Source organism: Bos javanicus, chromosome 3 (assembly GCF_032452875.1).
Source record: "Bos javanicus breed banteng chromosome 3, ARS-OSU_banteng_1.0, whole genome shotgun sequence".
Classification (NCBI taxonomy): Eukaryota; Metazoa; Chordata; class Mammalia; order Artiodactyla; family Bovidae; genus Bos; species Bos javanicus.
In genome coordinates, this window is record NC_083870.1 from 16,124,914 (window position 1) to 16,151,106 (window position 26,193).

The 26,193-nt window shown below is 47.5% G+C and overlaps 1 protein-coding gene across 12 annotated transcripts in view; it reads left to right on the plus strand.

The window, feature by feature from the left end:
- ADAR (adenosine deaminase RNA specific) overlaps positions 1-26,193 on the plus strand; it is a 51,975-nt gene that overhangs the window by 22,378 nt on the left and 3,404 nt on the right. For 2 of the 12 annotated variants that reach the window (XM_061404672.1, XM_061404740.1), the window contains exons 2-13: positions 8,151-9,583; positions 11,451-11,634; positions 12,131-12,279; positions 12,850-12,994; positions 13,110-13,300; positions 21,164-21,389; positions 21,645-21,816; positions 22,114-22,207; positions 22,812-22,934; positions 23,230-23,363; positions 25,208-25,390; positions 25,858-25,970. In XM_061404672.1, coding sequence (XP_061260656.1) covers positions 8,151-9,583; positions 11,451-11,634; positions 12,131-12,279; positions 12,850-12,994; positions 13,110-13,300; positions 21,164-21,389; positions 21,645-21,816; positions 22,114-22,207; positions 22,812-22,934; positions 23,230-23,363; positions 25,208-25,390; positions 25,858-25,970 — 3,147 coding nt within the window. Of the gene's footprint in view, positions 1-817; positions 1,150-8,150; positions 9,584-11,450; positions 11,635-12,130; positions 12,280-12,849; positions 12,995-13,109; positions 13,301-21,163; positions 21,390-21,644; positions 21,817-22,113; positions 22,208-22,811; positions 22,935-23,229; positions 23,364-25,207; positions 25,712-25,748; positions 25,971-26,193 lie in introns of those variants that run through there. The other 10 variants (XM_061404704.1, XM_061404696.1, XM_061404722.1 and 7 more) reach the window with 10 other exon arrangements.

Sequence of the window (26,193 nt, forward strand, 5' to 3'; positions counted from 1 at the left end):
AGAGACAGAGTTTGGAGGAAATAGAAAGGTGGCTTTAATCCTCAGCCAGTGGAAGGGAGAGCAGAGTAGGCTTGTTCTTCAAGAACTGTGCCCCCCTCCCGGGAGGAATCTGGATTCCGCGGATGAGGCTCACAGTCAGGGGTCAGTGATGAGGAGCAAAGGTGTAAGGGTCTTGTATTCTTCCTCTTGCACTGTCATTGGCTGCTGTCTGGTAGCCCAGTTGTTGGGTCCACAGTCTTTCTTGACTTGTACTGTGGCCTCCTTTCTGTAATAATGCAAAAAAAAAAAAAAAGTGAAGAACTACAAGGAGTGGTCTGCAAAGAGTGCTAGAAAGGTGAGCACCAAGCACAGGATGTGATTAGCACAGAGTTAAAAGATAACAGATGCAGAAGGTAGCTCCTGCAAGGTCTGAGGCACAGGATTTAATTTACAAATCAGGTTAGTCTTGGTTATTGACTACAGATCAGAAACAGTTAAAAAAAGAAACTCAGGGCAAGGGAAAAAAGACCTTTTCCGTTTTTTTAACTGCAACAACATCAGTTAATATGCTCGAGTATGGGTAAATAGTTCAGTGAGGAGAGTTAGTCACTTGAAGAGCTTTGGGCCCCCCTTCCACTTTAGAGACACGTGGTCACCTTAGAGAGGATCTGGGAGTAAGAAAACAGAGCCCCAGACTCTTTTCTCCAGTGGTAGGTTTCGCAGGGGGGCTTTGTTCTCAGTTTGCTTTATCCCGTGTATTCCTGAGACAGCCATGAGGGATTTATGAGCTCAGTATTTTATAGCTGTTTTTCTAAAGAAAGCGTATCTTGCCCAGTTCTCATGCAAGGAAAGGATTAAACTTGTAATCGGAGCGAAACCAGACTTTCTCGGGCTCCTTTGCGCAAGCCCCGCCCCTCGGCCAAACTTTCCAAAGAGGGAGGTCCGTTTGAAGAAACGAAAGTGAAATTGAACCGGAGCCATTTCCCAGCCCTGCTCCCAGCTTGAAGCTCCCGGCTCCCTGCTCCCGGGGCTTGAGTCGACTCCGGAGGCGCCCCCTGCGTCTGGGAGGCCCACGGCCTGCCCTGGCAAAGGTCCAGCTGCGGAGGGTCGCGCTGCTGGCTGCGGGCGGGCACCGGAACATGCCTGGGGCGCGCCATGGACCCAAGACAGGTAAGCCCCTGGGGTCAGGGCCCAGAGCCGGCGCGCCTGCAACCTGCTGGCCTGGGCTCATCTTATCCTCCTTCCCGCCCCTCCCCCCTGCCCCCACGTCCCTGTTTTCCTGCTTGACATATGCTTATTGTGTGAGAGCTTGTGTTTTCTTGCCAAGCAAAATTGCTATTCTAGGAATTCAGAAATTTGTGTCATGCTTATTAACTCTGTGTTGGGAAGATGAGGAAGAGGATTTGTGAGGGAAATGCACCTCCTCCCCCAGAGAACCAAGGCCTGAGCCCAGGTCAAGACAGCCCCCCTCTGCTTTTCTGCTAGGACCCCATGGCGGCTCAGTCCTGCCTTTAGCCACCTACCCCCGCGCCCCCACCTTGGACAGCCTGCTTGACTTTGAGCGTCTCCTCCTTAACCTGTAAGAGAAAGTTTATAGTGGCTTGACTCATTATCTCTAAAACCTGGGAAACCCTAGTGTCTTTCAACGGGTGATTAAACAAACTGGGATACATCCATATACTGGAAAACTGCTCAGCCGCAAAGGGCAGGAAATACTGCTGTATGCAACAACATGGACAAATCTCAGATCCATGATGCTGAGCAAAAGAAGCTGGACTTAAAACACTGCATACGAGTCCATTTAGATGACATTCTGGAAGAAAACCTACAGGGACAGAAGGCAGACCAGTCGCCAACAGGAGCTGTGTGTGGAGAAAGAAGCTGTTTACAAAGTGCATAAAAAACGTTTTGGGGAAAGGGAAATGTTCTGTATCTTGATCTCAGTGGTAGTTAAGAGGGCTGTGTGTGCTTTGACTCTGTATGGTCAAAACTCAGAGTGCTAAGTCGCTTCAGTCGTGTCCAACTCTGTGCGACCCCATAGACAGCAGCCCACCAGGCTCCCCCGTCCCTGGGATTCTCCAGGCAAGAACACTGGAGTGGGTTGCCATTTCCTTCTCCAATGCATGAAAGTGAAAAATGAAAGTGAAGTCGCTCAGTCGTGTCCAACTCTTAGCGACCCCATGGACTGCAGCCTACCAGGCTCCTCCATCCATGGGATTCTCCAGGCAAGAGTGCTGGAGTGGGGTGCCATTGCCTTCTCCCAAAATTCAGAATTATACACCAAAATGGGTACATTTTACTGTATATAAATATACCTTAATTTTAAATACATGTAAAGTATGTGTACATGTGTGTATATGTGTGTGTGCGTGTACATACATGTATGTATACGTGTATTTTTTTTCCCTTCTTTAAAAGAATTAGGGACACTTGACTTGTGGGAAAAGCATTTTTTTATGCAAACCAATATATTACCCTGTGGAGCCCATGTAGTAAAGGTGGGGCTTCTCTCTTAACCTTAAATATGGGAGAATAGATTAAAGGGATACTTTGAAAGGCATAAGTGACTTGTCACATAGTTCATATATACATAGGCATGAAGTTGGGTGAAGGGGGATGTTGAAGGATTTAAGAATGATCACCGTGTGCGTTGGTTTCCTCCTTTCTTGCTCTCAGTCCCACTCAGTAACTCTCCACGGGGCTGTTCTCAAGTGATGGTTTGGCTTTTAGGAAATTTTAGGGGGTATAAAGGAAAAATTAATAATCTCCCTCTAATTTTTCTCTAAAATAACTTGTTAACAAATTTGTGTTTCCCTTCCTTGTCTCTTTTCTCTGTGTTCTTTCTATCATGCATACACATTCATGGTTTTTTTTCTCTTTTGTTTATGAAAAAAGGCATTATAGCATACATATTTGTCTGCAGCTTGCTTTCTTTGTTAATTTAACATTATATCATTCCTAAGTAGATAACACATTTTTTAGAAAACTGTGAGTACGGTTCCATAGCCTGAATGTGTCATGATTTGTTCTACTCTTTTTTAAATAGACATTCGAATATTTTACAAATTTTGGCCAAGAAGCAGCAGTTTAAATCTAGAAAGCATTGAGCTAGAAACTGACTTCAGCCACTTTGAAACAAAGTTCTTTCACCAAGGTCACTCAAAGAGCTAATCAGAAATCCCCTGAAGTCCCCATAATTGAGTCCTGTGAACCGAGCACTCACTGTACTCACAAATACCTCAGCCCTGGGGGGGTGTGCAGCAAGAGGAGCAAGAAAAGCAGTGATGAGGTGAAGAGTTGGGTAACCAGCGATGGCTTGTTCATGCAGATGTTGGCTCAGGATCAGCTTTGTGCCGGCTACTATAACTGAAGTGTAGTCCTTGTACCCCAGAGGCTTTCTCTCAAGTTGACTGCAGTCTCCCCCACGCACTACATGGAGACCATTGAGAGTAGAGACGTTAGTGTAATTTCTAGGGCACCCAATATTATTAATCACCTTTGAGATACGCTACAATCCGTATGTGACTGTATGTGCCATTAAGAAAATCAGATCAGATCAGTCGCTCAGTCATGTCCGACTCTTTGCGACCCCATGAATTGCAGCACGCTAGGTCTCCCTGTCCATCACCAACTCCCAGAGTTCACCCAGACTCACATCCAGTGAGTCAGTGATGCCATCCAGCCATCTCATCCTCTGTCGTCCCCTTCTCCTCCTGCCCCTAATCCCTCCCAGCATCAGAGTCTTTTCCAGTGAGTCAACTCTTCGCGTGAGGTGGCCAAAGTACTGGAGTTTCAGCTTTAGCATCATTCCTTCCAAAGAAATGCCAGGGCTAATCTCCTTCAGAATGGACTGGTTGGATCTCCTTGCAGTCCAAGGGACTCTCAAGAGTCTTCTCCAACACCACAGTTCAAAAGCATCAATTCTTCGGCACTCAGCCTTCTTCACAGTCCAACTCTCACATCCATACATGACCACTGGAAAAACCATAGCCTTGACTAGACGGACCTTTCTTGGCAAAGTAATGTCTGTGCTTTTGAATATGCTATCTAGGTTGGTCATAACTTTCCTTCCAAAGAGTAAGCGTCTTTTAATTTCATGGCTACAGTCACCATCTGCAGTGATTTTGGAGCCCAGAAAAATAAAGTCTGACACTGTTTCCCCATCTATTTCCCATGAAGTGATGGGACCAGATGCCATGATCTTCGTTTTCTGAATGTTGAGCTTTAAGCCAACTTTTTCACTCTCCACTTTCACTTTCATCAAGAGGCTTTTGAGTTCCTCTTCACTTTCTGCCATAAGGGTGGTGTCATCTGCATATCTGAGGTGATTGATATTTCTCCCAGCAATCTTGATTCCAGCTTGTGTTTCTTCCAGTCCAGCGTTTCTCATGATGTACTCTGCATATAAGTTAAATAAGCAGGGTGACAATATACAGCCTTGACAAACTCCTTTTCCTATTTGGAACCAGTCTGTTGTTGCATATCCAGTTCTAACTGTTGCTTCCTGACCTGCATACAGATTTCTCAAGAGGCAGATCAGGTGTTCTGGTATTCCCATCTCTTGAAGAATTTTCCACAGTTTATTGTGATGCACACAGTCAAAGGCTTTGGCATAGTCAGTAAAGCAGAAATAGATGTTTTTCTGGAACTCTCTTGCTTTTTCAATGATCCAGCGGATGTTGGCAATTTGATCTCTGGTTCCTCTGCCTTTTCTAAAACCAGCTTGAACATCAGGAAGTTCACGGTTCACATATTGCTGAAGCCTGGCTTGGAGAATTTTGAGCATTACTTTACTAGCGTGTGAGATGAGTGCAATTGTGCGGTAGTTTGAGCATTCTTTGGCATTGCCTTTCTTTGGGATTGGAATGAAAACTGACCTTTTCCAGTCCTGTGGCCACTGCTGAGTTTTCCAAATTTGCTGGCATATTGAGTGCAGCACTTTCACAGATTCATCTTTTAGGATTTGAAACAGCTCAGCTGGAATTCCATCACCTCCACTAGCTTTGTTCGTAGTGATGCTTTCTAAGGCCCTCTTGACTTCACATTCCAGGATGTCTGGCTCTAGGTCAGTGATCACACCATCGTGATTATCTGGGTCGTGAAGATCTTTTTGTACAGTTCTTCTGTGTATTCTTGCCATCTCTTCTTAATATCTTCTGCTTCTGTTAGGTCCATACCATTTCTGTCCTTTATCGAGCCCATCTTTGCATGAAATGTTCCTTTGATATCTCTGATTTTCTTGAAGAGATCCCTAGTCTTTCCCATTCTGTTGTTTTCCTCTATTTCTTTGCATTGATCGCTGAAGAAGGCTTTCTTATCTCTTCTTGCTATTCTTTGGAACTCTGCATTCAGATGTTTATATCTTTCCTTTTCTCCTTTGCTTTTCGCTTCTCTTCTTTTCACAGCTATTTGTAAGCCCTCTCCAGACAGCCATTTTGCTTTTTTGCATTTCTTTTCCATGGGAATGGTCTTGATCCCTGTCTCCTGTACAATGTCATGAACCTCATTCCATAGTTCATCAGGCACTCTATCTATCAGATCTAGGCCCTTACATCTATTTCTATAATCAGTAGCAAAAAAGAAAAACAATCAGTAGCTGAGATAAAAGATAAAGTACATGGTGTAAGAGATGCAGGGTGGGAGGAGTTCAAGGAGAGGAAACACTCACAGGCTGGGGTGTGCGGGAGTCAGGAGTCTCCTGAAGAAGGTGGCGTCTAGAGAGACGTGTAGGGAAAGGACCCAAGTTGTATCAGGTGGCAGGAGGGGGAGAAGCAGGGATGTTGCATTGGCATGTAGAGAGAGGGGAAATGAGAGGCGCAGTGGCAGCCCGTGCGAGAGATAATGAGGGGCTAGAACTGGGAAAAGATGCATAAGAGAAAAGAGAGGCTGTGGACAAGATAGGGCTTTGCAACTACTCATGAGATGCGGGGGACAAGGGACTAAGGTAGGCAGGCAGCAGGGATGGCTCAGGCTTCCAGCCTGAATAACCAAGAGGAGAGTGCTGCCATTAACAGTAATAAGAACAACAGGAGGAGGGGCTGAGAGAGGGAAGAGAATTAATTTGGTTCAGAATGTGTGTCATTTGAGGTAGTGGTCAAGAATCTAAGTGAACAGATCGTCTAAGCATTTGAAAATTCAAGTCTTAAGCTTCAGCACAGGTGGTAGCTGGAGATAACAGATTTGAACACTGTTTCTTAAAAAGACTGGTTAAGGTGAGGGGAGTGGGTGAAATCAACCTGGGGAAGGAAGAAGACAGCCGTAGACAAAACCTCGGGGACTGATTATATCTAAGGGGCGAAAGAAAGGATAGGGACAGACAGAAGGAAAAAGAAAGATGAGAGATCTTTGGTACTGTGTCACCAAGCTGTGGGAGGATTTTATAAAAAGAGAGCTCCATCCGCATTGAGTGGGCGTATGTTTGTTGTACTGAACTGACCACCAAACAGCCCTGGAAACAGAGATTCAAGAGGAGGAATTTATGTGGTCTTAAATACCAGCACCATTTGGAAGTTTTGGAACAGAAAAAGGGGAGAGCAGGCCTTGGGTGGAGAAGGGAACTGACCCTGAGATGCAGGCTGAACAAGGAGGTGTTTGCCTGACCCGCAGCTACAGGGGGCGGGAGTGGACATCACATGAGCAGCAGGTCCCACAAGGGGAGGGAGTGGATATCGTAGAAACACAGGGAAGTTGCCATTGGAGATGAGCAGGAGTCAGCAAACTGCAACCCACAGCCAACTGCAGGCCTCCCCTGGCTTTGTAAAGGAAGTGCTACAGATGACCGTCCTACCGCCCCTTAACAGAAAAAGTTTGCTGACCCTGGAAAAGAGTTTCAGGGTTGCAGGTTTGGTGGTCAAGTAACAGTGAGATTGAATCAGGAGCCACTCGTGTGGCTGAAAGGCGGAGGTGGCAGCTGCTGGAGAGGCACTGAGGAACTGTGCAGCCCACGTACTGTGAGCATGACCAGTGAGAGCGCTGAGCTCCCCTCACCGTGGCCGGGGGCAGGGGTGGGGGAAGAGAAAGCTGAAGTTATTGAAGAGAGGGACGCAGCTGCCTGCGGGTCCCTGTGGCCTTGCGGAGGATCAGACAAGGAGGATGTGAGCATGAGGAAACAGAAGGTTTCCTAGATGTGCAGCCCTGGGGACAGGCAGCCAGGTGTTTACTGACACCCCAACTCTGGATCCCAAAAGCCCCTCCCGCGAGTAGTCCTGCTCTGTGGGTAGCATTGCGGTGAGTAGTATCGCTGGTCTGTGGGTGGGGACAGTCATAGTGCTCGCTGTTCTGGTAAACGAGTGGCATTCTGAGAGAAGATGGAGTATCTGGTGGCCTACAGAACCGGCTTCTGAAGATGCGCCACGGAAGCAGCTATTGGGAAGTAGCTAAGGGGGTGTGGAATAGACACCACCAGCTCCACACATCCAGGTGGGCTTAGTGGTTTGAGTAGGAGTGCCCGGTGTGCCTTCTGAGCCTGGGCTCCATACTGAAGGATGAGGACAGTGTACCTGTTTTCTAAGAAAAACTGTCCAGTTCCCCTAAAATCAAATTCTGGTTCTCCCAGGATGGCAGTGCAGTTAGACGATTCTCCGAGGTCCTGCCGCCCTTCCCCAGGTGAGGAGACTTCCTCTGCTACAGCCTGGAGGATGGGGCTCCAGTTCACCCAGTCCACTTGCTGGTTTCTTCACACGCAGATGATAGATTGCAGAGAAGGGGGCTGGGTGGTGGGCCATCTCACGGTCTCCTAACTCCCTTGGCACTCGTAGGTTATTCTGTGTTCGTTTGTTTTTAAAGTAAAACGTATTTGTTTTCTTGATTGTAAAAGGATTTTTTTTTTTTTTGGATGAGTGAAAACATACATTCTCAACTCCCTAAACTCTTGAAGGGAAGACAATGCACTAGGTTGCTGGAGAGGCTGTGCTGAAGTCTCAGCACCGCCACATGCTCCTGGGAGCTCTGTGCATCTCACTGTCTGCTCCTCCATCTCTTCCCTCTGTTGGGTCCACAGGTGGTACCTGTGAGGTGTGCAGGCCACCCTGGCTGGGTCCCAAGTCCACGTCTCACTCAGCTTCTTAGCTTAAGAATCAGATACAGCCCCCACCCCACCCCAGGAAGGCAGAAGGGACAGATTCCCTGCCGCAGTCCTAAGTCACTCTCTTCTCCATGTTCTTGTTCTACAGGGGTATTCCCTCAACAGATACCAAGCCCGCCCAGCCCAAGGCTATGAGCACAGCAGGCACAGACACCAGCAGCCAGAGCGGGGACCTTGTCGTGACAGTTTCCAGCTCCAGCAAATAGAGTTTCTCAAGGGGCAGCTCCCAGAAGTGCCCCTATTTGGAAAGCAGCCACCATCACTGCCACCGTTCCTCCCTGGACTCTGGCCGAGGTTTCCAGGACCACCTGCCAGAGGTGGGCCCCTCCAGATCCGAGGTGTCCCCAGGGGCGTGCCTCTCAGAAGTCAGGTACTCCCAAGACGGTTCCAGCGTCCTTTCCCACGTGGCCACATTCGGCCATGGAGAGGTGTTGATAGGCTCTCCTCACATTTCCAGGGACTGACCATCAGCCAGGATCAGGAACAAAGGACCCTAGAGCTCTTGGATGAGCTTGGGGACGGAAAGGCCACCACAGCGCGTGATCTGGCCCGGAAGCTCCAAGCCCCAAAGAAGGACATCAACCGAGTCCTGTACTCTCTGGCAGAGAAGGGTAAGCTACACCAAGAGGCAGGATCTCCCCCTTTGTGGAGAGCCACAGTCCCAGTTCAGGCTCAGAACCAGCCTAGCCAAGAAACGAGAGCAGAGAGTCAAACCCCAGGAGCTCCAAGCCCAGACTCCAGTGTGGAAACTGAAGGCAGAAGCACCCCGTGTGGCTTGGAAGAGCCCCCCGAGCCTCTCGACATGGCTGAGATCAAGGAGAAGATCTGTGACCACCTGTTCAACGTGTCCAGCTCCTCTGCCCTGAACTTGGCTAAGAACATTGGCCTCACTAAGGCCCGGGATGTGAATGCTGTGCTGATTGACTTGGAAAGGCAGGGAGATGTCTACAGGCAGGGGACCACCCCTCCCATATGGTATTTGACTGACAAGAAGCGAGAGAGGATACAGATCAAGAGAAACAAGGACAGTGTTCCTGAAACCACTCAAGCTGCTGCTGTCCTGGAGACCGGAAAAACCACAGAGGGCCCCACCTGCAACTCACCTGCGTCAGACGCCTCCAACAGCACGGTCACCCCAGGAAAGGTAGAAAATGGGCAGGAACCCGTCGTCAAGTTAAAACTCAAGCAAGAGGCCACAGCAGAACCAGTAAAACTGAAACCACCTGTTTATGACAACGGCCCCTCCAAAACAGGGTATGTTGACTTTGAAAACGGCCAGTGGGCCACAGATGACATCCCCGATGACTTGAATAGTATCCACGCCGCACCAGGTGAGTTCCGCGCCATCATGGAGATGCCCTCCTTCTACAGTCATGGCTTGCCACGGTGTTCACCCTACAAGAAACTGACAGAGTGCCAGCTGAAGAACCCCATCAGCGGCCTGTTAGAGTATGCCCAGTTCGCTAGTCAGACCTGTGAGTTCAACATGATAGAGCAGAGCGGACCACCCCATGAACCTCGGTAAGAGACCACCCAGGAATTGTGCCTAAGGTTGGGGTCAGGCGCTCTTGCTCCTGACACACCCTCAGCCGACTCGTGAGCAGTGCCGGTTGATGGCCCCTGTCTTTTCCCTCTTCTTTCTACCTGTGGGCTGCGTCATCCTTGTCTGGCCCTTCCTCTACCTCTTGAGCAGGGAACATAGACCTCGGCCCAGCCAGAGTCTTGGCTGAGCAAGGGGGAGGTTGGCACTCCTGGTAAAATGAAGCTTCTTTGGAGATGATTAGCTTCCATGCAGCAGTGTCATGCCTGCCTCCTAAGGCTAGAGGTGATGAAGGCTTGATGCCTCTCCCGCCCGCTTCCGTGTGCCATCCTCCTCCACTCCTCCCCTAACCCCCACCAGCTGAGCTCCCCACAGGATGCATGAACAGCTGGCTGCACACCGGAGTAAGGGTGGGTTGTGCTGCTAAGTAGCAGTGAGTTCAAACCACCCCACCCCTCCTGCCTCCCGCTCAGCTCCCGTAGGGAAGGGATGCACGTGTAGGGTGTGCGAGGCTGCCTGCCTCTTGAAGGTGGTGGTTCTAATTTTACAAGCTGCCTCCGCACAGATGGGTGGGCTAGCACTTGCTGCTGCTCCTAAGCTGTGAAGTCAGAAATTACCTCACTCAGACAGCTAGCCTGGCCCGGCACCATAGGCACTTCCAAGCCAGCAGACAGATAGAGGAAGACAGGTGGGCCCAGGAGGAGCCGCTGCAGGGCCTAGCAGAGATCAAAGGCCACTAAAGCTGAGTGGCCACCCACCGCAACTAGAGAGCACGCCAGCAGAGAGGCCCACTCACCTTTACATTAGCTGTAGGCCGCTGTCTGATGAGGGTAACGACTCCCAGCGGCGACCCTGCCTCCTTATCTGACCGTCTTAATGACACTGAGATGACATTGCAGGGGAGCTGTGAGGAAGAGAGGGTGCATCCAGAGCTGGCAGGGTCAGGACGGGTGTGCTTCTGTCTGGGGTAGAGCTAGGATGGCCGTCCTTCCTTCTCCCTTCGTCCCTCTCTCGAGTTGGGGCACAGCAGTGGGTTTTGTGGTTAACCTTTCTTTGGACTCCAGCTGTAAGAAACATTGATGCCATGTTCAAATATTTCAGAAGACCCAGGAAATAAGAAATTTGACCTACTTTTCTAAATGAAATCCCAGATTGAGCAAAGAGCTGAACCAATTTGAAAGCTTGAACAAAAGCGGACTAAGCTAAGTCCAGGGGCCTAGAACAAATGCTTTTTGGTTCTCTGCATAACAAGGAGATATGCCTTTCATCTCAGGCGGCAGACAAACAGAGCTGTAGGATGACTCAAAAGAAACCATGAGAGTGGTGTATCTCTGAGGGTAGGTTGGGGACAAAAACAGGTTCCCCAGAGAGGCAGACATCTGATCCCGTAGGTGTCTGGAGAGTGTGAGACTGTGCTGTGAGCAGCCTTGGCTTTCTTTAGGAACACCCTTGAGGTGGCCGAGTCTACCACCATTGCTTTAGGGTAAAGGCTCTTTGGTTGCTAACAAGACTATAATGGTGATTTTAGCTCATCATTTTTTGTACAGATTTGATCTTAATTCATTGCTAAAGGATAGTGGGCTTCCCTTGAGCTAGTTTCTTATCACCTGTGGCTACGTTTGCTCTAATGAGCTTGGAGAGAGAGAGTCACTGGCTGCTTTGTTTCCAAAAAGTTAGGAATAGGCTGTACCTGCAAAGGGACAGGAGTCCCTTGCTCTGCCCTCCATCTCCTTCACAAGTCAACAAACCCCTTAGCGTAGCAGGAAATTCCAGGGTGAAGATCTCTTTGGAGAGGGCAGAAGGGATGGCCTAGACTAGTGTTCACACATCTAATCACTTTCCATCAAGATTTAAATTCCAAGTTGTCATCAATGGCCGAGAGTTTCCCCCAGCTGAAGCTGGCAGCAAGAAAGTGGCCAAGCAGGATGCAGCCATGAAAGCCATGACAATTCTGCTTGAGGAAGCTAAAGCCAAGGACAGTGGAAGATCAGAAGAATCATACCACTATTCCTCAGAGAAGGAATCAGAGAAGGTAGGTGTCCTGTCCTCTGGGAGGACATCCATTCACTCTCCACATCTGTGAAGTCCTAGACCATCATCTAAGCCTCTTGAAACAATCTCGGCCTGCCCAACCCATTCTCTGTCTCAGAGTCAGCTTCCCGCTGTCCCCTCTCCCCCGCCTCCCCAACCCACCTTTCCTCTTTTCATACCCAGCTCTCCTTCTGGTGCCCCCTCCCAACCTAACTGGAATTGCAGAATTTCAGAGTTGAAAGAGGCATTAAAATTTATTGAATCCGATCTCCTCTCTTGGCAGATACAAAATGAAACCAAGAACATTTAAGTAACTGATCTGCAAGGCCTAGAAAATCCCCGCAGCCCTCTTCCTTTAGAAAGCCAGCCCCAAACATGCAGTTGACCGAAAGAAGTTCTCCCATCCCCATTCCCTCTGCTGTGACAGAACAGCCAATGTTTTCTCAGTCTGTTTTTGTTCTTGTTTTGTTTTTGTTTTTGTCTCATTTTCTCCACAGACCGCAGAGTCCCAGACTGCCACCCCTTCAGCAACATCCTTCCTTTCTGGGAAGAACCCCGTCACTACATTGCTTGAGTGTGTGCACAAGTTGGGGAGCTCCTGTGAATTCCGTCTCCTATCCAGAGAAGGCCCTGCCCATGACCCCAAGTACATCTCTTGTATCATGTATCTCTGCTGAGGTTTTCTCAAAAAAGAGAGAGATACATTTTCTTCCTTGCCTCCTCGAGATGGCAGATTATTTCACTGAGCAGTCACTCCTGTTTTCAGTATGGAAAATGCGGGGCCTTGAGAGTATGGTTGCTGCTTGTGGAGCAGAGAATCTGGGGTTAGGAGTTCACAGGGCAAATTAGGGACCGAGCAGGAGGGAGACACGTGGCTTGAAGGTTACTGGTGGTGGGACTGAGAGGTGCGAGACCTAGGTCTACCTGAGATGCTCTCTGCTCTGAGGCTCTGCAGACTTACATGTTCGAGAGAAGGGTTCCTGGAGGAGATGAAATTAGGTTGATGCTTAAAAATGTTGAATAGGGGTCAGCTGGGTTGCGAGAGACTGGGGGCAGTAGGAGGGTGAAAGGCACCGGCTCTTCAAGGCAGAAGTGACTGCGTGAGCCAAGGCACAGAGGCGATGTGTGCAAGTCGTAAAGGATGACAACCTGACAAAGGCTAGGTAAAGCTCTTCTATCAAAACCAGTTTAATCCTCTCCTTTCATCTCCTGTCAGGTTCCAGTACTGTGTTGCAATGGGAACCCATACTTTCCCCACTGCCAGCGCCCCAAGCAAGAAGGCAGCAAAGCAGATGGCTGCAGAGGAAGCCATGAAGGCCCTGCAAGGGGAGGCGACCAGCTCGACGTCTTCTGAAGACCAGGTGGGGCCATTTTCTACTCACAAGATACAGGTCGTTTTTAGCGTAGGATGGCCCATAAGCCCCTCAGAGTTTCCACTGAGTGTTTATGGCTCCTCTCTGGCTGATTCTCCTTCAGCCAGGAAGTACGAACACGGAAGCATTCGATAACTTGGAATCAGTGATGCCCAACAAGGTCAGGAGGATCAGTGAGCTCGTGCGATACCTGAACACCAACCCAGTGGGCGGCCTGTTGGAGTACGCCCGCTCCCACGGCTTTGCTGCTGAGTTCAAGTTGGTTGACCAGTCCGGACCTCCTCACGAGCCCAAGTGAGTGTTCCAGTCCTGGCTACAGCCTTGTGTCACGGGATGGGACAGCCTGTAACCCAGGAAAAGGAAGGATGTGTATTAGCTGTGAATGACAGGCGGGGCATGTTGCGAGAGCCCTGTCCCCAGGGCCTCTGAGAAGGCACTAGATCAGCCATCTTGAGAAGATACCCACTCTTCCAGTAAGTGTGAGCCTTTTAAAATTTTTTAAACAAGTTTTAATTTTTAAAGGGATATATATACCCATAGAAAATCTTTTAAGTTGATTGAAAAGATGTGCAATGAAAAGGTCTCATTTCTGGTTTAGACTTCGTTTCCTTCCCCAGACTCATACACTATTACCAGTTTCTTGAGTCCATGCACATATTAGCCTGTTTTTCTTTCTCTGTTTTTTAAAATAAGTATATATCATCTTCTGTTCTACTTCACCGTGTGCCTCAGAGGTCATTACAAATAAGTGTGTATAGACCCACCACATAAATGCTCCATTGAATAGATTTACAGTTTTTAAATTGTTTTACTGAACAAGAGATATGAAAGGCCCTCTTAAAACAGACACTCAACTACCTACCTCATAGTTTAAGAAGGAGAATGTTATTACTGTTTGAAGCCCCTCCTTGCCTAATTTATCTAGCCAACTTCCAGTGATATTCAGGTTGGTTTGGGTCTTACTCTTAAAAGCACTCTTGCAGTGAACATCCTGCTCTGCGTGTCTTTGTCTACATGTAGAAACTTGTCTCTGGTATAAATGTTCAGGAGTGGAAGTTCTGGGCAATCAGTCTTATACATTGTTAAGTCTTTTAAATAGGTAATAGATTATGCAAAATAAAAAATATTATTCAAAAATAAAAATATAAAAAACTTCTCACTTTTTCTTCTCACTTTCAACCAGTTCTTACCTATACATACACACACACACACACCCCAACATGTAATAACTTTGCACTATTATATATCCTTCCAGAGTGTCCATATAAATACAAGCAGCTATATTCCCTTTCATTACACAGAAATGCATATTTGCATTAATTTCTGGCTTGCTTTTTACATACAGAATTAGTATCTTAGACAATTTTTCATATCACTTTGTGTTCTTTGTGTATAGCTGCAAAGTATAGTGTTTCAGTGTACGGATTTATCATGGTTTATTTAACCAGCCTCAGTTAATGAATGCTTGGATTGTTTCCAAACTTGGTATTATAACAAGGCTACAATGAATAACATATGTGCCTTTTAAGTTTTGGTAAATTTTGCCAAATTTTCCTCCAATGAAATTATACCAGTCTATGCTTCCACCAACGATATATAAAGAATGTCTCTTCTTCTACCTCATAAGCATTCTAAAAGGTGAAAAATGGTATCTGTATACAGTGCAAAGCCTAGTCCACACCAGGATATTTATTATTACTATTTACCACATTAATAGGTCAAAGGAGAAACACCACATGGTCATCTCCTGAGGTTCCGAAGAGACATATAGTACAATTTAGCATCCATTCAGATTAAGAAAGCAGAAATTATTGAATACATCCTTTGCATGGTAAAAAACATGTCTGAAGTCAAAAGCCAGCAGCTTAATGTTAAACCCAGAACTGTTCCCATTAAAGTCAGGGAGAAGGTGTGGCTGCCAGGGTCATCAGTATTTAATATCATTCCGGAATTCCTAGCTAATGCAAGCAGTTTAGAGAAAGAAGCAAGTGTAAAGAGAGGAAAGGGGAGGTAAAGTTACCACTGTTTGTAGATGATTGGATAGTACGCCTGGAATATTTGTGAGAAAACTGAAGAAATACCGAGACGAAGCAGAATTTAGGAGAGCAGGGGGCTACAAAATGATGTGTAAGAGTCAAGAACTTTTCTTGTATATAGTAATAAGCAGTTAGAAAATGCGTAGAAAATATCCTATTTGCGACTTTAGCTAAAAAGATAAGTGACTCAGGCACATTCCTACTAGGGAATATGTGGGTTCCATGTTAGATAAAATGCCAAAAACCTGGGGACCATCTCCCCTATCCAATTCACCTCCTTCAGCCAAACTGTCCTTGAAGAGAGGGAAAAAAGGAGGTGTTAGTTGCTCAGTTGTGTCCGACTCTTTGCAGCCATGGACTATAGCCTGCCATGCTCCTCTGTACATAGAATTCTCCAGGCAAGAATACTGAAGTGGGTAGCCATTCCCTTCTCCGGGGGATTTTCCCAACCCAGTGATCGAACCTGGGTCTCCCACATTGCAGGCAGATTCTTTCATTTCTGAGCCGCCAGGGAAGCTCTGTTTATTGTAACCTACAATTTCTACCCCATATCCCTTCCTCCTATTTCTGCCTCCAGTGTCAACACTCTCTCAGCCAAGCCATTGTCTTCTCTCACCTAAACCAGGAAATAGTCTCCTGGTCTCTCTACGTTTATTTATTCATTCAACAGATATCTATACAGGACATTGTATCTGTTAGAACGGGAGTCAGATATCAATAATCATATAAAGAAATGTAAGATCTTGTATTTGATAGATTATAAAGAGCTCACATTGCATGATGTGATGAGAACCTACATGGCATGACTTGGCTCAGTACAGAGAGAGGAGAGGGCTTCCCTGAGAAGTGATGCGTAAGCTGAGACCTTAATACCCCCAGGTCTGCAGAGCTAGTAAGGGCTGCCGGAAGGCCAGTGTGGGTGCAGCAGAGAGCACAGGGGCAGCCTGATGCCAGATGAGACTGAAGGGAACCTTATGAGCCATATCATCCTCCTGCCTCACAAGCAGTAGAGAGCCGTTGAAGGGTTTTAAGTAAGGGAGATTCACTTGCCCCCCCCCCAACCCCGACTTTTGCCCTCTCCATGGCATTTTTCCTACTATATTTTTATACTGCCTTTTCTTTCATACTCTAAGAAAACCATTTCAGACCTTTGTCTTCAAATTTCCAACAAAACCCCTTTCTCGCTCTAAACTGATGATCTGGCTTAATTGAGAAATTGTTGTTGTTGTTGTTCAGTCACTCGGTCATGTCTGACTTTTTGCGACCCTGTGGACTGCAGCACACCAAGCTTCCCTGTCCTTGACCATCTCCCGGAACTTGCTCAAGCTCATGTCCATTGAGTTGGTGATGCCATCCAACCATCTTATCCTCTCTCGTCCCCTTCTCGTCCTGTTTTCAGTCTTTTTCAGCATCAGGGTCTTTTCCAGTGAGTCAGCTCTTCACATCAGGTGGCCAAAGTATTTTAGCTTCGGCTTCAGCATCAGTCCTTCGAATGAATATTCAGGATTGATTTCCTTTAGGATTGACTGGTTTGATCTCCTTACAGTCCATGGGACTCTCAAGACTCTTCTCCAACACCATAGTTCGAAAGCGTCAATTATTTGGCAGTCAACCTTGTTTATGGTCCAGCTGCCACATCCATATATGAGTACAGAAAAAACCATAGCTTTGACTAGATGGACCTTTGTCGGCAAAGTAATGTCTCTGCTTTTTAATATGCTGTCCAGGTTGGACATAGCTTTTCTTCCAAGGAGCAAGTGTCTTTTAATTTTCATGGCTGCAGTCATTGTCTGCACTGATTTTAGAGCCCAAGAATATAAAGTCTGTCACTGTTTCCCATCTGTTTGCCATGAAGTGATGGGACTGGATGCCATGATCTTAGTTTTTTGAATGTTGAGTTTTAAGCCAGATTTTTCACTCTCCTCTTTCACCTTCATCAAGAAGCTCTTTAGTTCCTCTTCGCTTTCTGCCATAAGGGTGCTGTAATCTGCATATCTTAGATTGTTGATATATCTCCCAGCAATCTTGATTCAAGCTTGCGTTTCATTCAGCCTGGAATTTTGTGTGATATACTCTGCATATAAGTTAAAGCAGAGTGACAATATACAGCCTTGACATACTAACTCCTATTACAGTTTTGAACCAGTCCTTTGTTCCATGTCTGGGTCTAATTGTTGTTTCTTGACCTGTAAAACCTGTATGCAGGTAGATAAGTATGGTGGTCTAATATTCCCATCTCTTTAAGAATTTTCCACAAATTGTTGTGATCCACACAGTCAAAAGCTTTAGCATAGTCAGTGAAGCAGAAGTAGATGTTTTTCTGGACTTCGCTTGCTTTTTCTTCGATCCAGCGGATGTTGGCAATTTGATCTCTGGTTCTTCTGCCTTTTCTGAATCCAGCTTGAACATCTGCAGCTTCTCAGTTCACATACTGTTGAAGCGTAGCTTGGAGGATTTGTGCATTACTTTGCTAGCATGTGAAATGAGTGCAGTTGTGTAGTAGTTTGAAGATTCTTTGGCATTGCCCTTCTTTGGGATTGGAATGAAAACTGACCTTTTCCAGTCCTGTGGCCACTGCTGAGTTTGCTGGCATATTGAGTGCAGCACTTTTAGGATTTGAAATAGCTCAGCTGAAATTCCATCACCTCCACTAGCTTTGTTCATAGTGATGCTTCCTAAGGCCCGCTTGACTTTGCACTCTAAGAACAGCTGACTGTAGGTGAGTGATCATACCATGTGGTTATCTGGGTCATTAAGATCTTTTTTGTATAGTTCTTCTGTGTATTCTTGCTGCCTCTTCTTAATAGCTTCTGCTTCCGTTAGGTCCATACCATTTCTATCTTTTATTGTGCCCATCTTTGCATGAAATGTTCCCTTGGTATCTCTAATTTTCTTGAAGAGATCGCTAGTCTTTCCCATTCTATTGTTTTCCTCTATTTCTTTGCATTGTTCACTTGGGAAGGCTTTCTTATCTCTGCTTGCTCTTCTTTGGAACTCTGCATTCAGATGGGTATATCTTTCCTTTCCTCCTTTGCCTTTTGCTTCTCGTCTTTCTTCAGCTATTTGTAAGGCCTCCTCAGACAACCATTTTGCCTTTTTGCATTTCATTTTACTTGGGGGTGGTTTTGATCACTGCCTCCTGTACATTGCTACAAAGCTCTGTTCATAGTTCTTCAGGCACTCTATCAGATCTAATCCCTTGAATCTATTTGTCACTCCCATTGTATAATCGTAAGGGATTTGATTTAGGTCATACTTGAATAGCGTAGTGGTTTTCCCTAATTTTTTCAATTTAAGTCTGAATTTGGCAATAAGGAGTTTGTGCTCTGAGCCACAAGTCAGCTCCTGGTCTTGTTTTTGCTGACCATATACAGCTTCTCCATCTTCAGCTGCAGAGAGTGTAATCAAGATGATTTCAGTATTGACCATCTGGTGATGTCCATGCGTAGAGTCGTCTCTTGTGTTGTTGGAAGAGGGCATTTGCTGTGACTGGTGCATTCAAAGGCAAAACTCCGTTAGCCTTTGCCCTGCTTCATTTTGTACTCCGAGGCCAAACTTGCCTGTTAACTCCAGGTATCTCTTGACTTCCTACTTCTGCATTCCAGTCCCCTGTGATGAAAAGGACATCTATTTTTGGTGTTAGTTCTAGAAGATCTTGTAGGTCTTCATGGAACCATTCAGCTTCAGCTTCTTTGGCATTAGTGTTGGGGCATAGACTTGGATTATTGTGATATGGTTTGCCTTGGAAATGAACAGAAATCATTCTGTCGTTTTTGAGATTGCACCCAAGTAGTGCATTTTGGACTCTCTTGTTGACTATGAGGGCTACTCCATGTCTTCTAAGGGATTCTTGCCCACAGTAGTAGATATTAGCAGTAACAATCCTTACTTTCCCATCACCAAATCCACCTTCCTACGTGCATCTGCACAGGACATCTGTACTGGTGTGCAGGAAGCATCCTCCTTCCATCCCGTGCCCTGGATCCCCTCCCCCTCGGCCTGTCCTTCCATTCTCTCACACTCTTGTTATCAGTTGCTCCAGAGCTCTGTTGGATCATTCCCATCGGCCTACATAAATGCCTGTGCCCATCTGCTAAAACCCTTCCCTTGACCCCACATCTCCCTCCAAATACCACCTCATCTCTCTGCTCCCCTCACATCCAGACCTCTCAATATAATTGTTTATACTGGATGTCTTCATTGGTTTCACTTCACTGACTCATTCCAGTTAGGCTTTGGTCCCCAGCATTCCACTAAAAGGCTAACCACTAGCCATATGTGGTTGCTGAGCACTTGAAATGTGGCTGTGTACTGAGGAACCAAATTATCAGTTGTATTGAATTTTCATTAAAGTTAGCAGCCTCATGTGGCCAGTGGCTATCATATTGGACAGTGCAGCTCTAGTGGATCCTAATTGCGCAGCTAAGAAACTTTGTTCTATATATTGTTGTTGTTCAGTCACTCAGTTGTGTCCGACTCTGCAGCCCCATGGACTGCAGCATGCCAGGCTTCTCTGTCCTCCACCGTCTCCTGGAGTTTGCTCACTTTCATGTCCATCTCATCTTCTGCCGCCCCCTTCTCCTTTTGCCTTCAGTCTTGTTTTTATGTGTACATATATAGGTATGTGTATATGTATGTATGTGTATCTTTGTGCCTAAGAGTTCATCTTCTTTTCAAACACGCAGAACACTTATGAAATTCTCCTGGATCCCTCAGGTCAAGATTCTACACAGTTTGGCCCCATCCTCTCTCTTCAACATCTCTTCATGCCTCTGTGCTTTTCCTTCATAAGCTTTAGCCCACTGGCTTGCACAAACCAGTTGGCATCATCAAAGAAAGGAGCAAAGGCATTCAGATGCTTATGACAAGCAAGAAATAGTGAGAAGCTCAGTGTGGTTGACCAGAAAGATGCGTTCCTTTCAGTGCCTTGAGCTGACTGATAAGTCCTAATACTAAAACCTTTGTTATATGCAGTTAGATTATCCAAAAACCTGGGTTTCCCTAAAGCAGGTTAGGATCTGGTTAAAAGCTGGGATTCTTGAAACCTTGTCTGGTAGCTACCCAAGCTGCTTTGGTCCATCACTTCCTTCCCTCTGTGTTTGTGGAGATGCCTAACCAGGAAGGGAGGGGAACCACAGGCCACTCCCCTCCCTGCCTAGCAGCACTGCCTGCCTCCCTGTCTCCTCCCCCTTAGTTATCGCAAGGCCTCCAGGAATCTAAAGTGAAAGTGTAGTCGCTCAGTTGTGTCCAACTCTTTGCGATCCCTTGGATTGTAGCCCGCCAGGTTCCTCTATCCATGGGATTCTCCAGGCAAGAATCCCGAAGTGGGTTGCCATCTCGTTCTCCAAGGGATCTTCCAGACCCAAGGATTGAACTCGGATCTCCCGCATTGTGGGCAGGCTGTTTACCATCTGAGCCACCGGGGAATCCCCCAGGGATCTAAAAGTAACCCCTAATAAAGGTATGGTTCCCGGAGCTAAGGCAAACCTTGCTCTCAGATCTCTCCAGGTTAAGTCCTCTTGAGCTAATCAGGAAATGAATGAAGAAATGGAATCAGGTAGTTAAAAAATCAGAGCATTAGAAACAGTGATTCAAGCAGGAAGAAAGTTATTCCCGTCTCATTTCTGCTTAAGTTAAAAAGGAAGTCCACATGTGGTGCTAGTATTTCTTTAAAGCCTCCCTAATACTTACTAAATTTCCTTTATGATAAAGACAGGCTTAGAGCCTTTACCAGCCACAGTGTCTCGTCAGAATTTAATAACTTGATTTTATCCTGTTTAGTTTATTTATAGCCACCTTCCGTGTACGGCAAGTGATCCTGATTTTTCATTTACAGTAGTGATACAAGTGTCCTTTTAAAATGTATTTACATTGAAAAAGAGTCAATTTAGAGAAAAATATTAAGTAAGTAATACTCAGGTGGTACCTGGATGTAGCGGAAACCACACTATGATTCAGGAATATTCAAAGTCTGGGGAGTGGTGCCTTAGGAACAGAGCTGTCGGGAGTGACGAGGCTACATGTTGGCCAGTCTGGCCTCCCCTTGAGCAAAACCAGCCCTTTGCTGGAGCAGCTGTCGGGGTCTGGTACTTGTCTTTATTCCCTGCTTCTCATCCCTAAGGTTCGTTTACCAAGCGAAAGTTGGGGGTCGCTGGTTCCCAGCCGTCTGCGCGCACAGCAAGAAGCAAGGCAAGCAGGAAGCTGCAGATGCGGCCCTCCGCGTTTTGATTGGGGAGGACGAGAAGGCAGAGCGCATGGGTTTCACAGAGGTAACCCCAGTGACAGGGGCCAGTCTCAGAAGAACTATGCTCCTCCTCTCAAGGTCCCCAGAAGCAAAGCGAAAGACAGTTAAGCCGTCTACTTTTGGTGCTATCTTTTTTTGGGGGTCCTGCTAACTCCTGTCTGGGTGGAGTCAGCTCGTAACTTGCTGTCATGTGAACTATCCCTCGGCTTTAATATTAGCCTCCATAGAGCTGGGATGTTAGTGCAAGAGGGGGAAAAGATGACCCACAAGTCGAGTAGTCCTCGACCTCCCCCGCACAGTCTGAAACATGGTGGATGCAGGCGAGGCTCTGGCCCTGACACGCCTCCTGTCCCCACAGCTCCCTCTCACGGGCAGTACCTTCCACGACCAGATAGCCATGCTGAGCCACCGGTGCTTCAACGCCCTTACCAACAGTTTCCAGCCCTCCTTACTCGGCCGCAAGATCCTGGCTGCCATCATCATGAAGAAAGACTCTGACGACCTAGGTGTTGTGGTCAGCCTGGGGACAGGTAAGTGGGCTCGGAAATGTGTCCCCCCAGCACTCCATTCCCTGTGGTGACTGCATGCACCTCCTTATTCTCCTCTGTGGGTGAATTTAAGGCAGAAGACTCATCTTACGTTATATTTTAGCTACAGTTTATTCAGGGCAAGGAATGAACTCTCATATCTTAGGAAAAAGAATACAGGAGTCAGGATTGATAAACTGAGGCTATTTGTACCTTCAGGCTTTAAGAACCAACATCCTGTATCCTATTCATCATTGTTTTGCTTTGGACATTTCACATTTGCTTTAAATGCCTTTCCAGGGAATCGCTGTGTGAAAGGAGATTCTCTGAGCCTAAAGGGAGAAACTGTCAATGACTGTCATGCAGAGATCATCTCCCGGAGAGGCTTCATCAGGTGAGCAAGATTTCAGGGTGTCGGGGCTCTGGCACCACCTCACAGGCAGGTCCTCAACCCTGCAGGGTCAGCCTTTGAGCTTCTTACTGAATCAGTCTCTCTGTGACATGCCTGCATCCCTCTCCTCGGCCTGCTGTTGAAGAGCGCTGTCTTTTCCCACTAACTCCACTTCAAGCCCCTTTTAAAAAACACGTGATGACCTCTTGATCTTCAGTGCTGTGGGGGTGAGGAGGCCTTCTGTCTCCATTTGAGGACCTACAAACAAACCCACTGTCCTGTCAGCTTTCCCTTCCAGCTCATCTTTAATTTGTGAAGGGAAAGAAGCCACAGCCTCCTGTAGTTCCTGAATCAATTTGTTCTGCCGTAAAATCCCTGTCGCTGCCAAAGCAAGAAGCTCTTGGCAGAATTGTAACTGACCTGAAAGGTTAACTTAACTGTAAGAAATGCTGAGGTCTCCCATGGAGAGATTCCACCACCTCTTTCAACCTGAGAAACCGTGAAAAGTCTGCACCGTTAAGGCTTTTCCTTACTTGGGATCAGATTGTAGAAGCAACCACTGTTCCCAGAGTCAAGCAGTCTTCTTAACCAGACTTTCTTCTTATAGGTTTCTCTACAGCGAGTTAATGAAATACAACCCCCAGACGGCGAAGGATAGTATATTTGAACCTGCTAAAGGAGGAGAAAAGCTTCAGATAAAAAAGAGCGTGTCATTCCATCTCTATATCAGGTCTGTACAGTCTCTGTTGTCACCAGAGCCGGCCCGCCGGCTTTCCGGGGCTGGGTGTCTGAATGGTCTCCACGCCCATAATTCAGAGCTTGTTCAGTGGGCCATGCTTGACTCTTGCTTGAGGTCCACACCCCAGTGTGGAAGGACTCATACCTCTACCCACTCCAGTAGCCTGTGATAGGCTTCAGAAAAAAAAAAAACCTTGTTTCTGCCACATGGAGCTGTTCTCAAGCCCCAGGCAACTGAAGAGATCTGTGCGCACAGACGGGTGTTAACTGACGGCCCTGTCTTGCAGCACGGCCCCGTGTGGGGATGGTGCCCTCTTTGACAAGTCCTGCAGCGACCGAGCTGTGGAGAGCACAGACTCCCGCCACTACCCTGTCTTCGAGAATCCCAAACAAGGCAAGCTCCGCACCAAGGTAGAGAACGGTGAGTGACACGTCCTCCATCTCCCACAGAAAGGCTCTGCAAAGCCCCAGGCCCATCGCAGAGCGAGGGCACAGCTGCAGGGTTTCTGCCATCATGGGTGGGATACCAGGGTCTCGTCTCCAGGGGGAGGGAAGATGTAGGTCGGGGAAGATCTATGGGAAGATCAGGACTCTGTTTTGCATTAGTCGGCTGGGGGGATCTCCAGTCAAATAGGAGGCAGAGGTGCCCATCTAGAGCTCAGAGGAGACAGATGGCTGCAAATAAAAGTCTGGGAGTTATCCTCCTGCGGTTGATCTTTATGGCCATGGAAGTGGATGGGATCACCTCCGGGAAGGTTGGAGAAAACGGAAAGAAAGCGAGGCAGAGCCAGCCTGAGGCACTGACAGGAGGACTCCGTGCCCGCGTCCCGCCTGCCTCGTTGGCTGCTGGCTCGGCACCTTGTCTGCCAGCTCCCCCTCCCCTGCTGTCCTCCCATGTCTCCTCAGCGTCTCCTCACGTCCACTCCATTCCCTCAGGCCATCCTCTGCAGTCATCAGAGTGACCCTCAAATAGAGGTCATGTCGCTTCCCTGCTCAAAACCCTGAAGTCTAAACACAGAGCTCCTGTATGACCCGGCAGTTCACGCCTAGGAACATCCCCAAGAGAAATGAAAATCTATCCACACAAAAACTTAACACAGACCAGCTACCCCTTCTCTCGGCATTGCCACTCTTGGGGCTGAGGCGGCACCAGGCTGCCGCATCAGTACTGCATTTGCTGCGCTGGCCCTGCGCTTTACAGCCCCGAAGAGTCTGCTTTTTTCCTCCCATTTTTTCCCCCTGCAGTCTCCCATTATGGAGACCCAGGGAGAAAAACTAATACAGAACATTCATAGCAGCAATGTTCATAGTAGCCCAAAAGTAGAGACAACCCCAGTGACTGATGAATAGATAAACAAAATGAAGTATATCCATAAAATGGGATATCGTATGATACATGCCACCACACGAGGGAACCGAGGGAACAGTGTGAAGAAGGGAAAGAAGCCAGTCACGAAAGATTGCATATTACACGGTTCCCACATTTTCATTTACTTGAAACGTCTAGAATAGGAAAATCCATAAAGAAGGAAAGTAAATTAGGGGCTGGCTGGGCCAGCGGTGGAAGGGGCTGGAGGGAAATGGGGTGTGACTGCTAATGGATAGGAGGCTTCCTTGGAGGGTGATGAAATGTTCTCACACTGATTGTGGTGATGGCTGCACAAGTCTGTGAATACACTAAAAATTATTATATACTCTAAATGGGTGGATTGTATCTCATTAAAGTTCACGAAGAACGAAAAGCCCACCAGCCTGTCGTGGCTTCCCACGACACAAAACCAAGCCCTGCCACTTCAGCCATCCTGGTTCTTCGTCAGGTCCTTCAACAGCTAAACCCTCTGCTGCCTCAGAGCCTTTGCTTTTGCTGAACTCTGTGTCTGAAACACTCTCAACTGTTTCTTCTCTTCCTTCGTGTCTCAGCCCCCTGACAATCCTGTCCCAGGAGATGCCCTGACCTGTCCATTATAGCTCCCTCAAACCATCTACAGTCGTTACGTGTGTATTGGCTTACTTGTCTAGTGTCTGTTCCCTTTCTGCTCCCTCACTCCCATAAACCCGCTAGGAACGCAAGGATCTGATTTGGTTTTGCCCACTGTTGCTTACCAGCACCAAGCCTAGTGCCCGGCACAAAGTAGCTGCTGTGAAATATTCAAAGAACAGATGAGTGAGAAGCCTCTGGTCCAAGTCTAAGGAGCAGAAAATGCCACGCCAGGGAGGGCCCTGGCCCAGCGGCCCTTGCAGGTCTAATCCAAGTCTCCCATCCAGGGGAAGGCACGATCCCAGTGGAGTCCAGTGACATTGTGCCCACATGGGACGGCATTCGGCTGGGGGAGAGACTCCGCACCATGTCCTGCAGCGACAAGATCCTGCGCTGGAACGTGCTGGGCCTGCAGGGGGCACTGTTGACCCACTTCCTGCAGCCTGTGTATCTCAAATCCGTCACTCTGGGTAAGGACCTGTCTTGGGAGCTGGAACCGGACTGTCATCCTGGTTCCCAGATCCCAGCAAACCGCACACTTCATTGCCAGGTGTTAACATGATGTCTCCCCTTTTCAAAGTGTGCTCGGTTCGGTGGTTTAGTAATTGATTCTGAGGGTCCCGTCTGCTGTGATGGGAAAATTGGTTTAGGCAGCGTCTCAGTAACAACATGCCAGCCAAGTCTTTCAAGGTGAGTTAGAGAAACACAGCAGCTTAAAACTGCAGCGTCTTAGTGTCCTTGCCGTCTCAGCGCTTGGCCTTACCTGGAACCTTACGTATTGTGCTTAACTGGTGATCCCTGTGTATCCTGGGCAGCCGCAGTCAGCAGGTGCTCCCTGCTAGGGAGCCGAGGCTCTGTCTGTGCCCGCCCTCCCCACATGCCTCTGTTGCTTCATGGCACTGGGATAATCAGGTGTGTGCGTTTCTTTTGTACCCAGGTTACCTATTCAGCCAGGGGCACCTGACCCGTGCCATTTGCTGTCGTGTGACAAGAGATGGAAGTGCGTTTGAGGATGGACTCCGACATCCCTTTATTGTCAACCACCCCAAGGTGCGATAACCCAATCCATTTTTCCCTTGACGTTTTCTCCTTTTCAAGTAATCCTGTCAGCAGAGCAGAAACGTACAGTGTGGGCAAGGGGAGCCTTAGTTGGTTTCCCTCAAACTTAGCCTTCCCTCCTTTTGAATGCTAAGGGCTGTCCTTCTTTGGGGGCTTCCCCGATGGCTAAGATAGGAAAGAATCTGCCTGTAAAGCAGGAGATCTGGGCTTGATC